Source organism: Aspergillus vadensis (assembly GCF_003184925.1).
Source record: "Aspergillus vadensis CBS 113365 unplaced genomic scaffold BO88scaffold_9, whole genome shotgun sequence".
Lineage (NCBI taxonomy): Eukaryota > Fungi > Ascomycota > Eurotiomycetes > Eurotiales > Aspergillaceae > Aspergillus > Aspergillus vadensis.
In genome coordinates, this window is record NW_020292047.1 from 556,333 (window position 1) to 569,921 (window position 13,589).

Below are 13,589 nucleotides of genomic sequence, written 5' to 3' on the forward strand. Positions count from 1 at the left end.
AAGAAATTCGACCAGACCAATTCACTATCACAACTACCAAGTTTTCCGTTACAAATCCATTCGCATCATTGGTAGATATTTCGCAGAATGTGATACTACTAGTGTAAATGATCTGCAAGAATCTATACATGTGCTGCCTAAATCCGTCTCTCGAGTCGGCAGGCAGACAGGCAGGCAGGCAGCAATGAGGAGGCCTAAACACCACCCACTACAAAGTATAATTTAGCGTGAACATCAGAACCAAAACCTTGACCTTCCTAAAGTACACGTAGTAAGATGACAGACCTAATGTACAGAGACCCGAAAAATCTATCTATTGTACAGGTACCCAGTAAACAAAACCAAGAAGCAAGACCAAAGCAAACCCAAACCATCTATCATACTTTGTCGAGGATCATCACGCGCAAGGGATATCGAAATTGAGGGTATTTATGATCGTACAGGTCGTAAAGGCTGACATATCCATGAGAGTCGTGACTCGTGTGCAAATAAGGATACACATAGGCATAGGATGGCGTCGATGTATCTCAAGCAGCACTGCAGGAAGTGCAACGGGAGTGGTCGTTGCAGCTAGTGCAACGGCCAGAGCTCAGCGACGGGTTGTTCATGTTGCCGCAGTTGCAGCATACCCACCAGCCGGCCATAGAGGGTCTGACGGCTGCGTGGACTATGGTGGTGTTGGCGTTCTGGACTTGGTTGGTCATGGTTGCAAGACTGGGGAACGGTAATGAGATCTCCGGACTGTGGTTGGGAAGATCTGGAGATAGGACCAGTTTGGGACAAGACAACTAGCCAAGCACAGGATCAATTGAGAGTGGAGAGGGTCTGTGGAGTGGTTCAAGGGCCCTGAGGATGTATATAACGGTCCAAGGAAAGCGAGGTGAGAGGAGAAACACTTGAGTTCTTGTTGATAGTCTGAGATTGACTGTGAGATCGATGACAATGAGATGGAAAGAAATAATTGAACAGAGACATCTACTACGATGCTTATATGTAGAATCACTCTCAACAACAGATGCGTGAATTCATGTACCCTTGACAGTTGATGAGTTGTCCAGGCACTGCGGGCGATATACCTGGGCAGACAGTCCCTGCAATTGAGGTGCCCCGGCCTGCATACATCAAAGACGAAGCCAGCAATGTAAAGCTTTCCCGATGAGATAGATGGCATGCGCGTACTCCGAATGGGTCACCTCGTGGTCAGGGACCCAAAGGGTTGGAACGGCCCAGGCACCTGCAGGCAGAATCCTATAGGCATTGCTCCATTAATGCAAGCAGATGGCCCGTTCCCTGGTGCGCTGAGCAACGTCTGTCCCGTGAAAATGGGGCCCCGGGCTGTGCGTGACTAGTAGATGCCTTATCCCAATGCTGCCCCGAAGGATTGAGTTCAGGTATGCGGGCAACAAGTTTCCAGGGCACACTAGGTGGCTTAGCTGGGTCGTGGCTGGTTGCTCCAATAAGAGTCCGTCAGATTTGACGTTCCCAAATGATGACACCTGAAACAGAGGGCCGAGTGAGAAAGAGTCATGAGCAAGTATCCACAATGGATTTGAAGTCGAACGAAGGAAGCGTGTGGCTGGCTACGAGGAGAGAGTAGACTTACGAAGGTGTAGATGTCAGAGTACTATAATCTCGTCAATCCCCAACCCGAAGACGAGCGCAATGAGAAACTCAAGACGACAGACTGCCTAAGGAGCTGTGTGTTACTATGACCTTCACACCACAACCAGGGTGTTTTACTTTGTTCCCTGGCAGCGTGCTTGAGAGTGCTTGGAGAGGAATTTGCTTCCCCGTCCATTGCAGGATATTGCCAGGGTGCTGAAGGGGCCCGAAACAAATCGCGCATTCCCTTCGCTTGTCCGGTGAAGCAAGTCAAGTAGCACTGGGGTGGATATTAACCGCCGCAAGGACCTTCAACCGACCAGAGCACGCCCGTCCCATTGTTTCAAGGGGGCTAATTTATGCCCGAGGTTATCTGCATCCCTTGGCTTGCAAGAAGCGGGAGACGGGGTGCTAGTTATGGCTCGAAAAGAGGACGAAAATGATCTAACGACCCCGGGAGGGCACAGTGTATGCGACTTCGGCGGCTGATCAAGGTTGAAGCCGCCCGGGACGTTACGTGGCTCCCAGCGGCGGAACTGGCAGACGCCATTCTCGCAAGGCAGATGTGTGCCGGACTTCCGTCGATAACTTCATGGAAGGCTAGCAGCGCCCGTTGGATCGACAGACAGTGATGGTTGAGCCATTCTTCTAGAAATTCCGCCCGACTCCACCGGGATGGCCATTCAGAGCCCTTAATCTTACTCGGGCTGGCAGTGGGCTCCATACTGGGGCCACCGAAAGAGTGCCGAATGCCTCAGACTCGTCCGGGATGACATCATCCGCTCCTAGCTTGGCGAGGCGTAACTGAAGAAGGTGGATACGAGGCCACGGATGATTTGCCCGGGCACCCGGGTGGGTGGAGGGCAGCGGTGTTGGAGCGCCTGAGATGGAGCAGGAAAGTCATACAATATCGGCTGTTGAGACCGGACTAATGAAATGGTCTTCAGACTAAGAATATTAGTACACACGGTAAGTAAAGTAATCCGTGAAGAGGGTCTGTGTCTTTACACCACAGACGGAAGATGGCAGAGGGGGGTAGACAGAGAGTGGGACTGACACAGTACTGTAACTGCCGTCATCCTCAGCTGGGATCACCGACAATGCTTGAAGGCTTGACGAATAGAGCAAGAAAGTCAGAACCCGTGATACCTATCGACGCCCAGTCACCAAGCGGGAGACAAAGAAAAGCGAGATCATGATGGACATGATGGATATGAAATGGGGAGGAAAGAGATGTTCCAACCCCAATTAGTCCAATTAGTCAATCAAGGCGGGCTGCTGAGATAAGCCGCTGCGGCTCCCACCCGAAACCCAGCGATTGCGAATCCGTGGTTGGCCAACTGCCATTCCACAGTTCTGACTAGTACCGAGTAGTAGCATCTACTTACTTTCCTTCTCATTCTCTTCCACACTTCTTTCCTGGATTTACACTACTACAAACAGACAGTATTGTATATCAGACAATAATAATTTTGAAGTCCACTGCTCCGGACAAGTACTAGTCCTACAAGTGGGGAAATTTATCCTTCCATCGACATTCGTCCGTGTTTCGGAACAATACTGCTTGGAATCCGTGTGCTTCGGATTGGTTTCTGGTGCTTTTTTTCTTTTCTCCCCCCCTCCGCGCGCATCTTGCGTCACACGTTCTCCGCCTCAGATTCTTGAAGATCGCTTCATCTTCATCTCTTCATCTTCACATCAATCTATCTTCCCCTTCTTCCTCCCCGCACCGAGTGGAATCTCTGGCACTTGCTTTGATCCTTTCATTCTACTCCCTTCTCCTGGAATCCACTGTCCAGTGTTTGGTTCCATCAATCAGTGAGCGCCATCCCCTTCAAATATCGTCCTCTATTCCCCCCCTCCGGTTGGTCTGTCCTTTCGGGCATCGGCCTGTCAATCGCTGTCAAATTCCTCCCTTCCGTTTATTTTTCTTTCTTTCCTTTTTTCTTTTCTGCATCTTTGCCCCTCCCCCTTGCCTATCACGGGGTCATTTTGCCCCTCTGGCATTATTCTTCTTTATCATCTACTGCTCGTCTCGTCGGGTGCCTGAACGGCTTTACACCCAACCAACCCCCACAGACTTTTTTTATCCTCTCAAAAAGTCCGTCTGTTCATCCACTTCTCTTATCCAAATACTCTCTCACTTTTCTTTCCCGCCCTCACTGCAAGTTCGGCCTTGGAACCTCCTGCGGAGCTTCTGTTGAACGACTTGCGCTGTCCCAACCCCACATTTCCTCGGTCGGAAATAGCGCTTCGCAGCCCATTGTTAATCTGAAGTAGCTGCAAGGGTTCAGCATGGGTCCCGCTGCGCGTTACCGACCCATGTCTCCCAGCGGATCGCGTATGATCGATCCTATGCGGGCCTCCACCGGCACCGTGCAGCTCAGTGCTTCCTACGATCCTTACCACTCTGCCGGCCGTCCGCCATACCCGGGTTACCATGCCGATGTCAACTACGCTTCTTCCTACGAACCTCGCCTGGTGCGAGAACCCCGACTGGAAGCACAACCCATCTCTTCCACAACATACCGAGACCCCGGCCATTCGACCAAGTTGAGGACCGAGTACGCCATCCGACCGCGAGTGCGGAGCAGCACCATGTCTGCGGTGGATCCTCGCTATTCCTCCGGCCGGTATGACACACCTGCATCGCCCTTGTCCCGGGCTTCCCCCGTCATTGTCCCCGGCCACCAGCGGACCCCTAGCCCGCGTCGAGACCATGACCGTTACGTTGTACCGGCCTCCTCGCACCGACCCCATCGGCGGCATCATCTCTCACACGCTGATTATGCCAGCGATACTGGGCACTTGGATCCACATGAGGGAGCAAGGCAACGAGTGCCTCATGGTGGATATCCGGTGTATGAGCACAGCCCTCGTTTGCGGTATCCCCCCACTGGCGGTCTCCGGAAAGGCGAGGATATCGACGACTATGATGCTTATTCTTATACCAATGCATCGGAGCAGATGGAAAAAGACTCAATTGCCAGGCTGCGCTACGAGCGAGGAGCTTATCCAAGGAATAGACCACTTAGTCTGACTGGCCTTGATGACCCTCAATTGCTGCCTCGCAAGGAGTCACGAGCTGTCGGGCCTCCTCCGTCTCAGAGAGGCTTTGACAAATTGGACCAAGGCGGCCGTGTGCGGCGTTCCACACACGGCTCCGCTGACAGTGATGTAGATCTGTCGAGTGCCCGGCGGCGGTCCTGGCAGAGGGCCCCCGTATCCTTGCACCAAGATGTTGATGAAGGTTACTCTTCTTATAGGGATGAGTACGACCATGGTCACCATCGCCGACACCGGCGACATGATGACGATGCGAGTAGCCGGCACTCCTATGATGACCGTGCCCCAAGGCGAACTTCTGCCAAGAGCGCCGTCGCAGCTTCGGGGTCAAGCACCGGCCTAGGGACCGCAGTGCTCGCGAGTGGTTACTCGGACGACTTCGACTATGATCTCTCACCCAGGCCCGACCGTCATCGCTCCCGGGACCGGAGCGCTCGGGATCTGGAGTATAGAAGGCATCACAGTCGATCCCGCAGACCTTCTAGACGTCGCTCAGGAAGCGAGTCTGATGAGCATACCTCGGATGAAGACCTGAAGAAATACCGACGCGAGCCATCGGCGCATAGGAAGCCTGATGGCTCCGATGTGTCAGCCAGTGGCAGCGAGCGACCGTCTCATTATTTGACCGTCGATCGCGCCCATCGCCGGCGGTCTCATTCTCGTCACCGAAGCGAAGATGTGCCGCGTCACAAAGAAGCAGATGTCGGCCGCCCAGACGAGCTCCAGAAGTCTGAGCAGGCCACATCGAAAGAACAGGACCCTCCTGCGCCCAAAGGAATCCTGAAGCGTCCCCGTGAGAAGTTCCCGGAGGAGCCCAATCCCGTACGAGAAGGCGTGGCCCCATTGAAAGATGCGCACAAGAAGGGCATCCCTCCTGGGGCACGGTGGACGAAGATTGACCGACGGCTTGTGAACCCCGCTGCCTTGGAGCTTGGCCGAGAGCGGTATGAGGAGCGAGCGGAGTACGTGATCGTGTTGCGAGTCTTGACCAAGGAGGAAATCCAAGCGTATGCGGTCAAGACGCAGGAAATTCGAGGTAAGTTCCCAGAGCTTCATGGATCCCAATGCGTACTAAACAGGCGTGTAGATGCTCGTCGGCAAGAGGCCATGAAGGAGCGCCGTCGACGTCGAGAGGAGGACCGTCGCCACGGGCGTAGAGTGGATAGTTCCTCGAGTGATGATGAAGACGAGGATGACGAGGCTGCGACCCCTCTTGCCATCGAGGGTGCGCCTGACACTAAATCGGGGTCCAAGACCTCGACTGAACCGGTTAAAGCAGCAGTATGATCATGTTCTGTCTGTGCTTTTTTTTGTTCTATTATTGTTTTTGTTTATTTGGTCATCTCAGTTGCAATACCTCTATTGTTCACGTGATTACATGCTGGTCCAGATCACGAGCTGGGAGGAATAGAGAATGAGTGTACAACAGCGGACTGGCGTTGCTCGGGATTGAAGGAACAGGAATGTATGGTTTACGGCAGTGCCTATTAGACGCAATGACCTGGATGCATGCGCAATCAAACAAGTCAAGCAATTACAATTGGAAGCGTTTGGATTTCAACTGGTTCTACGGCATGTGGTGTACACAGTACGGAGTAAGTAGTAAGTAGTAAGTAGTAAGTAGTAAGTAGTAAGTAGTAAGTAGTATGTGTGCCACTTCATCCACCTTGGAGAGGGAGACAAAAAAGAAAAAAGGAAGCAGAAAAGGTAACTCTTTCACATCACTAGCGCGAGATGTCAGTGCAGTGGCAATGCGCGACTTCCCAAAACAGAGAAAGAAAAGAAAAATAGCAGAGCATGCTGCTGATGATCAAGTTAAAGAGGACACCCCCCAAACGGTCTTCTGACTCCGTCCAAGCCCTGGTTACACTTCGTCCTACCTGAGCCTCCTTCCTCAGTGGCTGATCCAACTTTTCTGCGCGTGTTCAAGGAAAACTACTCACAGCGGGCCTAATAGACAAACTTCTCCCACCTCGTCAATGTGTCATGTCTTGTGTGACCCTTCTTTTCTCCTCTGCCTGGATTGGGTATCATTCTCTCGGTGCCTAGAGTAGCCCTCTTTTCTTCTCCCTGTTTGTTCTGTTGTGTGTACTTTTTTGCTGTGGCAAGACTCCTTTTGTTTCTACTGGCTGGTTGGGAGTCGTGTCTGCTGCATGGCATGGCATGGCTATGTGTAGTAGTTGTATGTGTATGTGTGTCATTTCTCTTCCATTTTCCTTTTTCCCCTTTTCTCCGTTTCTTGTTACTACTACAGGAGGTGTTCTCTCTGCGCCTACTGGGTATCTAAATTATATTACTGTAAATTAGAGAGAAAGATGGGTATAGAGCATGTCATGTATTAAATGATTAAAAGGGGCTGAAGGAAAACTAAACTCTCTTTAGTCCGTATTATAATAAGTCTCTTCCTAATAGTTCTAGTAGTAGTTGTTCTATATGCTTGTTTCCGATGCGCATGTGAACACAAATATATAAGAATATGTGGAAATGAAGCATGACGAATCTGCGTGTGTGGGGTGGGTTTAGTGTCGGGTTGGTTGGAAATTTGTTAGTCATTTAGTAAACTTCTTTACTATTATTTCACTAACTTGAGAGTTTGAGGAAGCGGCTTTTGGGCATGTGCTATCAATTACATGACGGGAAGATATAGTTTGAAGTGAAGCGTTGATAGTCCACTAGAAGGAGATAGTGTCGGGAGGGATGATGGGATACTTGTCAGGTTGATGTAAGTAGATGTCATGGCATATTCCCTTCGTCGGCTGATGACTGCTTGTATGATTTGCTTTAAGTTCTTGGAATATAGTATAGTAGTTTGGATGGAATTTGAGAGTATATCGTCATATCATTGCCACCTGATCGTTAATTGGGGAAGGGATCGCAGGACTCGGATAAAATAGGACGAATGAGGGATGAAACAATAGTGACCATCTTCCTAAGTACCTGTCTATCTATCTATCTATCATATGTACATACACCCTTCATGAAAATGATGCATGCACATCCATCTACGCATCACAGATGGATAGATAGATACATAACTCAGACAGACAGACAGACAGACAGAAGAAATTCAATCAGCCAAGTCACTCCCACCATTCAACATCCAACAAAGATAAGTAGAGCAAGCAAGTGTATACGTACCTCAATAATAGATAATACTAACCATATAATATGATCTCAGTGGCGTCCTCAGATTTCTTTTCGCCGAACAAAGCCTTCCCAAGGCAACCGTGCAAACGATCAATCAACCAAGCAAGCAAGAAAAGAGGCAGGCAAGCGGGCGGCGCCTCACCTCTTCAATCTCTTCCCCAACCACACCAAGCCAAACAGATCTGGTCAGCTTAGTAGCCTGTCAGTTTCAACCACTTCAGACAAGACAAGTTTTTGTGCTCTATTTCTTTCTCAGGAGGTAATGTCCCATGATCAGAGAAGGGGGAATTCCGGCAAGTAAATGAAATCAAATAACGGGGCTTGAATGATTGAGTTTATGTGTTTTCCAGCCGGCTTGGAAGCGCGGGAGAGAGAAAGAGAAAGAATGGATGGATGAAACGAGGAAGGTTTGGTGGTTTGTTTGTTTGCTTGGGTGGGTAGAAGAGGAGAGGTGAGTGCGTATGCATATGTAGAAAGATAGGAGTATCTGCCACTGCCAGTGTGATGCAATTAATCCCCTAGAGACAAATAGGAAGGTAGGTAAATGGGCTCTCTGTCTGTGTGCCTTGTGGGGTGATGAGGGGGTAGAGTAGTATATGGGTGGTAGTAATGAAGTGATAATATGCCTCACTCTATAGTGCGTAGTTAGTAACAAAGTATCTCGTTGGATTTGGCTAATCTAGTAGGGAGAGACATGTTGGTCAAAGGGATAATCTCATAGGTTGATGGGTTATATTGGAATGGGGTGATTAAATGGTTTAGTTAGTGACCTCCACCGTAAGGCTCTCTCCTATATGCATGGGTGGGATAATAGAATGGTTCTACTATTACGATTACGATTACTATACTATACTATACTACCACACATATACATAATCTATCTAGGTTTTCAGATGTGATGTGTAATGGGGTACGTAGGGCTGCTTCTGCCACAACTAATAAGACAAGTCTTAGTATCTCGAATTAGAGGACTTCATATAGCTCACATACACCGGACTAATTTCACCACCAAAGTATATAACTTGGTAACGATCAATACCTACAGATGTAACAACCCAGTCCTGCACCGGGAGAAGTAAGCAAGCAAGCAAGCAAGTAGAACCGTTCCCAACGCTTCTGCATCATTGTTTCATTTGGCAGCGACAAAAAAAAAGCGCATGTCGTCCCGAGTCACCCGAGTTAAAGTTTCCGCTGCGCCAGATTGAGTTTTTGAGAAAAGAATAAGGGAAAGTATGGGTAAAAAGGTTGATTTGCTTTGTTTCGTGTGCTCGGATATGCCATGCCATGCCATGCCGTGTGCTATGTCAGGTACGGAATACACATTGCTGTATGAAGTAGGTATTCGGTTTACGAACTACTTGAGGGTCAGTTAGTAGTATAACTACGAACTACTTTGTGGTAAAGTAAATAGTATCTGGTCTAGATGGGTTCATAGAAATCCTTAGTATCCCCTGACTACTAATCCAGCTAGCTACATCGCTAAATAGGAAGTAATATATAAATATAATTTCATCTTAGATAGACAATCTAGACAGGCGTCTATGTACGTACGTGCCTCAAATTTCCATAAGCGAAAATGCAATTTCCACTACCTACGGGATGATAATAATGATGAGCAATGAAACAACAAAGTAAGAAAAAAAAAAGGCTCGGGAAAATCCACATCACCAGGATGGCCGACAATCACCCGTTACTAGCTGCCGTCAGTGCGTGGGAGAGAAAAAATAAAAAAAAGGGAAAGGAAAGGGCGAAGGAGAGGGAAACTGGACAAAGAAGCTTACACTTCATACCCCCTCCCTACAAACTTAGTACATAGCTAGACTCACCACCGATTATCCAAACTAACTAACTACTAGATAGTTTTAAGTCCACTTTAGTTTAGTACGCAAGTCTAGGTTACATACCTATCGTTGCGCACGAAGAAAAAATAAAAAAGGAAAAGAAAAATTAACCAACGGCCACGAATCACAGCACATCAATTTAATTAAGACCTACATGCCCTATGTACCTAGTCATGCAGGCTGTCAGGCTGGAGAGGAGGGGTGAGTGATTGAGTGATTGAGTGAGTGGTATTCATTGTGTGTGTGCGTGTGGAAAAAATGCAGGTGTGTGTGTGTGCGCGCGTGTGTGTGATAGCTTTACGGATAAGTTAGTTAGTGTCAGTGTTAGTTCGAGAGATGAATCAATCCCATTCATTTCATTTCCCCCCTCCCTCTCCAACCCCATCTCCATCTTCCCCCCTCCGATCAACAGTTAGTAGTACCGTCTGGACCCGGCGTGACATCCTTCTGTTTGTGATCATGATGGTTACTACTCTTCCGTATTTCTTTTTAATTTTTCCCTTCTTAGTCATTAGCTAAAAATATCCCTCTCATCTATCTACTAGCTGAATAGTACCAACTACTTAGCGAGTAATAAACTAATTAGTTAGTTCCCTACACACACACATCCAGACTCCCACTTTCCCATGGATTGTTCAATGTTGCTCCATCTTCGGCGGCGTCGGATGGTGGGGCCGGAACACCAGACAACAACAACAACAACCACCACCACTACTACTAATAGTTTAGTCCGGAGGAAGAGGGCATGAGTCGTTGGGCCACTGGCCAGCCCTTAGGGCTCAGATCACATGTTTCTGTTTTTGTTTCTGTTTCTGTTCTTTACTTACTTACTTTACCGGACTAAAATCTGACAGCTACTGTGTATGTATTCCTGTATGGTATTGTAATGTTTGTTCATTACATTGTTTCCATTCCCCATGGGAGGGAGAGAGAGTGTGTGGGAGAGTTAGTAGTTATACTAGATCGAAATAGGCAAAAAGATAGAGGACCTTCTCTCTATGCCAATTAAGATCCAAAGAAGGACTTGTCTACAAGTTATGGTGAATAGCACTGTGACTTTCCGTAGATAGGCTGAATCCTCCATCAACCACTTACGTATGTCCAATTTAACGCGGAGATTGTTAATTGCTTGAAAGCTTGCTTTGCTGAATATCCGCCCGACGGGACATACCCATTGGGGGGGTGGAAGTAATCTGGAAGCCTAGATTTTTGTTCTGGTTTGGGTTTCAGTTTGGTATGACGATGGGAGGAAGCAAACGTCTATCCAGAAACAATGGGAGTTATCTAACTCTAGTGGAAATAAGACTCCATACGTTAGTTACTAACAGTAGTGCAGATATAAGCAAGTTGTAGAAGCATTCCTACTATGTACTTATACTGAAAAGAGACAAAAGCTACACCTCCGTAACCAAACAAGCAAGCAAGCAAGCAATCTACGGGCGGCTCTTGCTAACTACTACCCATCTCTATAGACGTTAAAACCCGAGCCCGTCATTCCATCCATCCATCCGTCCGCTTGCTGGTGCGGAGAAAATAACCCCCTCCTGTCATCTCAATAACCTGTCATGCGTGGTTGGACACGGTTGATATTATCGGGGGGTCTGGATTGGAGGAAAGGGAGGGAATTACATAAGGGGTGTGGGAGGGCAGATTTGAGTAGGGATCGGCATGTAGGGTGACATTTGTGGGAGTAATGATGATGGGATTGTTTGATTTGATTGATTGAATGTATGACTGTATGTATGTATGTGTTGGTTTGGGTATTGGTGTTACATTACGATGGTCATATTTGATGGTTTTTGAATCGGGTGTTTGATATGGGATTGTTTGATTAATTAGGGGGTATTGTTTGAGGTAGCTACTTGTAGATATAGTCTTATTATTTGGACCGACCAAGTGATCTTCTATCTAATGAAGAGAACCTATATGTGTGGAAGATGAAACAAATGAGACAGTCCTCCGGCCGAAGTATCTTCCCCAGATACAGAGAATAAATAACTATGCAGTACATACGGGTGTATAACTCGGTACTAAATCTAGCGCTGTGCAGTAAGTATAGTCAGTGACAGCACGCATACATACATACAGTTACTTACCTAGCTACATAACATCGGATGTAAGTCCACGGTCGAATATCGGACATTTAAGCTTCCCGAAATCAAAGAAAAGAAAATGCAACTACTGTATTATCTACCTATGAAGAAAGGGGTCAAAACATCGAACCATGGTTCATAACTCCCATCTGATTTCAAATCAGGGTAACCATGGAGCGAAGAAAATGAAAATACGTGGGCGCGAAATGTATTGGGTGATTTTCTTTGTTCTGTTTTTGCTGGCGCTGCCTTGCGACTCCTGCCAAGATGGGTCCAGCCGGTTGTTGATCGGGATTATTCATTTTGTCCATCCATTCTCTTTCTTCCTTTCTTTTCTCTCTCCATGGGGTAACTGCCTGACATGGGGGGAGGAGGTTTCGCACTACTATTTTAGTAGATACTCTGTTGGTAGATGGTGTATGCATGTCGTGGTGTATCAACTACGAGCTGGTGATGGGTAGTGGAGTGGATGGACATGCTCACTGCTCAGGTACGGCCATCAAAAAGTCTAGGTCGCTCGAATCGATACATCCCACACACCTTCATCCACTTTCTAGTCTAGATACCTCACGGACTATCGGACTAGATACAAGGGAGGTTTAGTGCCAAAGAAAAGAAAAAGAAAATAATAAAAGAGACAAGAAATGATGCCCTACGTATTAGAGCGGCAGACCCACTCACACATGTTATAATTACTCGACACGCCAGAGTTAGTAATGGTAGTCCCCCAACGGCGACTCGACCATCGTAAGTTCGTTCGTTCGCCTAAAAGGATTCTGCATCAAGCTAGACCAGCGTTGTTCTGGACGTTGCAGGATGATGTTATAATTACTTTTTTCTCCCTTTTTGCTTTTCGACGACTCGGCTTTCAACAAATTGAGGGTGGGAGAGAGCTGGTAGGCTGTAACGGGTGGAGTCGGACTGCGGGGCAAACATGGTGATTGCTGGCCCGTCGTGCTATTATTTACCGGTTCAAAGATCTCCGTTGCGATATTTTGATGGCTATAATCTTGGCTGATATTACTTTAGCCATCGGGGGATGATGGAGACATGACATCGCCATTACATAAGGGTTCATGTAATAGACAAGATCAAGATCAGAGGCAAAAAAGGTAAGCATACTACCTTGTAACCCGCACATTGGAAATAAAGAGGCACATCCATCATCAACTGCTGCACTCGAGATTTTCCATCCGTGCTCCGTACATAAGGCGGAGAGGGTGTCTTGACGGCACAGACACTTATGCATGCTAGGGAGCTGATCCATCCAGGTATCCTTGTAGAAGGCTACTTTGACAAGCTCACTATCCGTAGATAGTTGATCTGTCGGACAAGGATTGTCCTTAGTACGGTCGTTAAGAGCAGCGGCCAACCTGATGTGCATACGGCCCCCAGTTGCCGATCACCACCTGAAGCATGCTAGCCATGATGATGATTAAGTGGGAAGGGAAACGAGCCAGAACGGGTCCCACCGCAGCTGGATGCGTCTTTTTTTTTGTTTTTGCTTTTTGAAGGTGAGAGAGTTATGGAGAAGATTAATGCGGCGCAGTGATTGCGCGCTAACTTTTCAGAATGGGAGGTTCGAGAAACACATGCTAGTGCAAGGAGAGTGTTAGAGACAGCCAGACAACCTTCGCATAACCTGCCTAATACTGGGGAAACGAAATTCGTAGGCTGTCGTGTCGTGTTCCTTCCACAACCACTGCCATTGGCAGGCAGTAAGTACTTGCGGTAGCGCAAGCGCCGGAGTTGACCTCCGTCTCAAGCGAGCTCAGCTCGACGGGTACCAACCACTACTGCGTACGGACTTTACTCCGTAGAACCAGACCGGTAAAGTGTA

The 13,589-nt window shown here is 47.9% G+C and overlaps 2 protein-coding genes across 2 annotated transcripts; both read left to right on the plus strand.

The window, feature by feature from the left end:
• Positions 1-3,897: 3,897 nt before the first annotated feature.
• Positions 3,898-6,667, plus strand: BO88DRAFT_424908 (uncharacterized protein; the record flags this gene model as incomplete). Its single annotated transcript, XM_025708780.1, has 5 exons — positions 3,898-5,704; positions 5,756-5,893; positions 6,150-6,256; positions 6,527-6,589; positions 6,626-6,667. 5 exons carry the CDS (start codon positions 3,898-3,900, stop codon positions 6,665-6,667), a joined length of 2,157 nt encoding a protein of 718 aa, XP_025563749.1.
• Positions 6,668-11,808: 5,141 nt separating this feature from the next.
• Positions 11,809-12,338, plus strand: BO88DRAFT_271168 (uncharacterized protein). The gene has a single exon (XM_025702357.1). The coding sequence runs from the start codon at positions 11,881-11,883 to the stop codon at positions 12,208-12,210; it is 330 nt and encodes a 109-aa protein (XP_025563750.1). The 5' UTR covers positions 11,809-11,880; the 3' UTR covers positions 12,211-12,338.
• Positions 12,339-13,589: the final 1,251 nt, after the last annotated feature.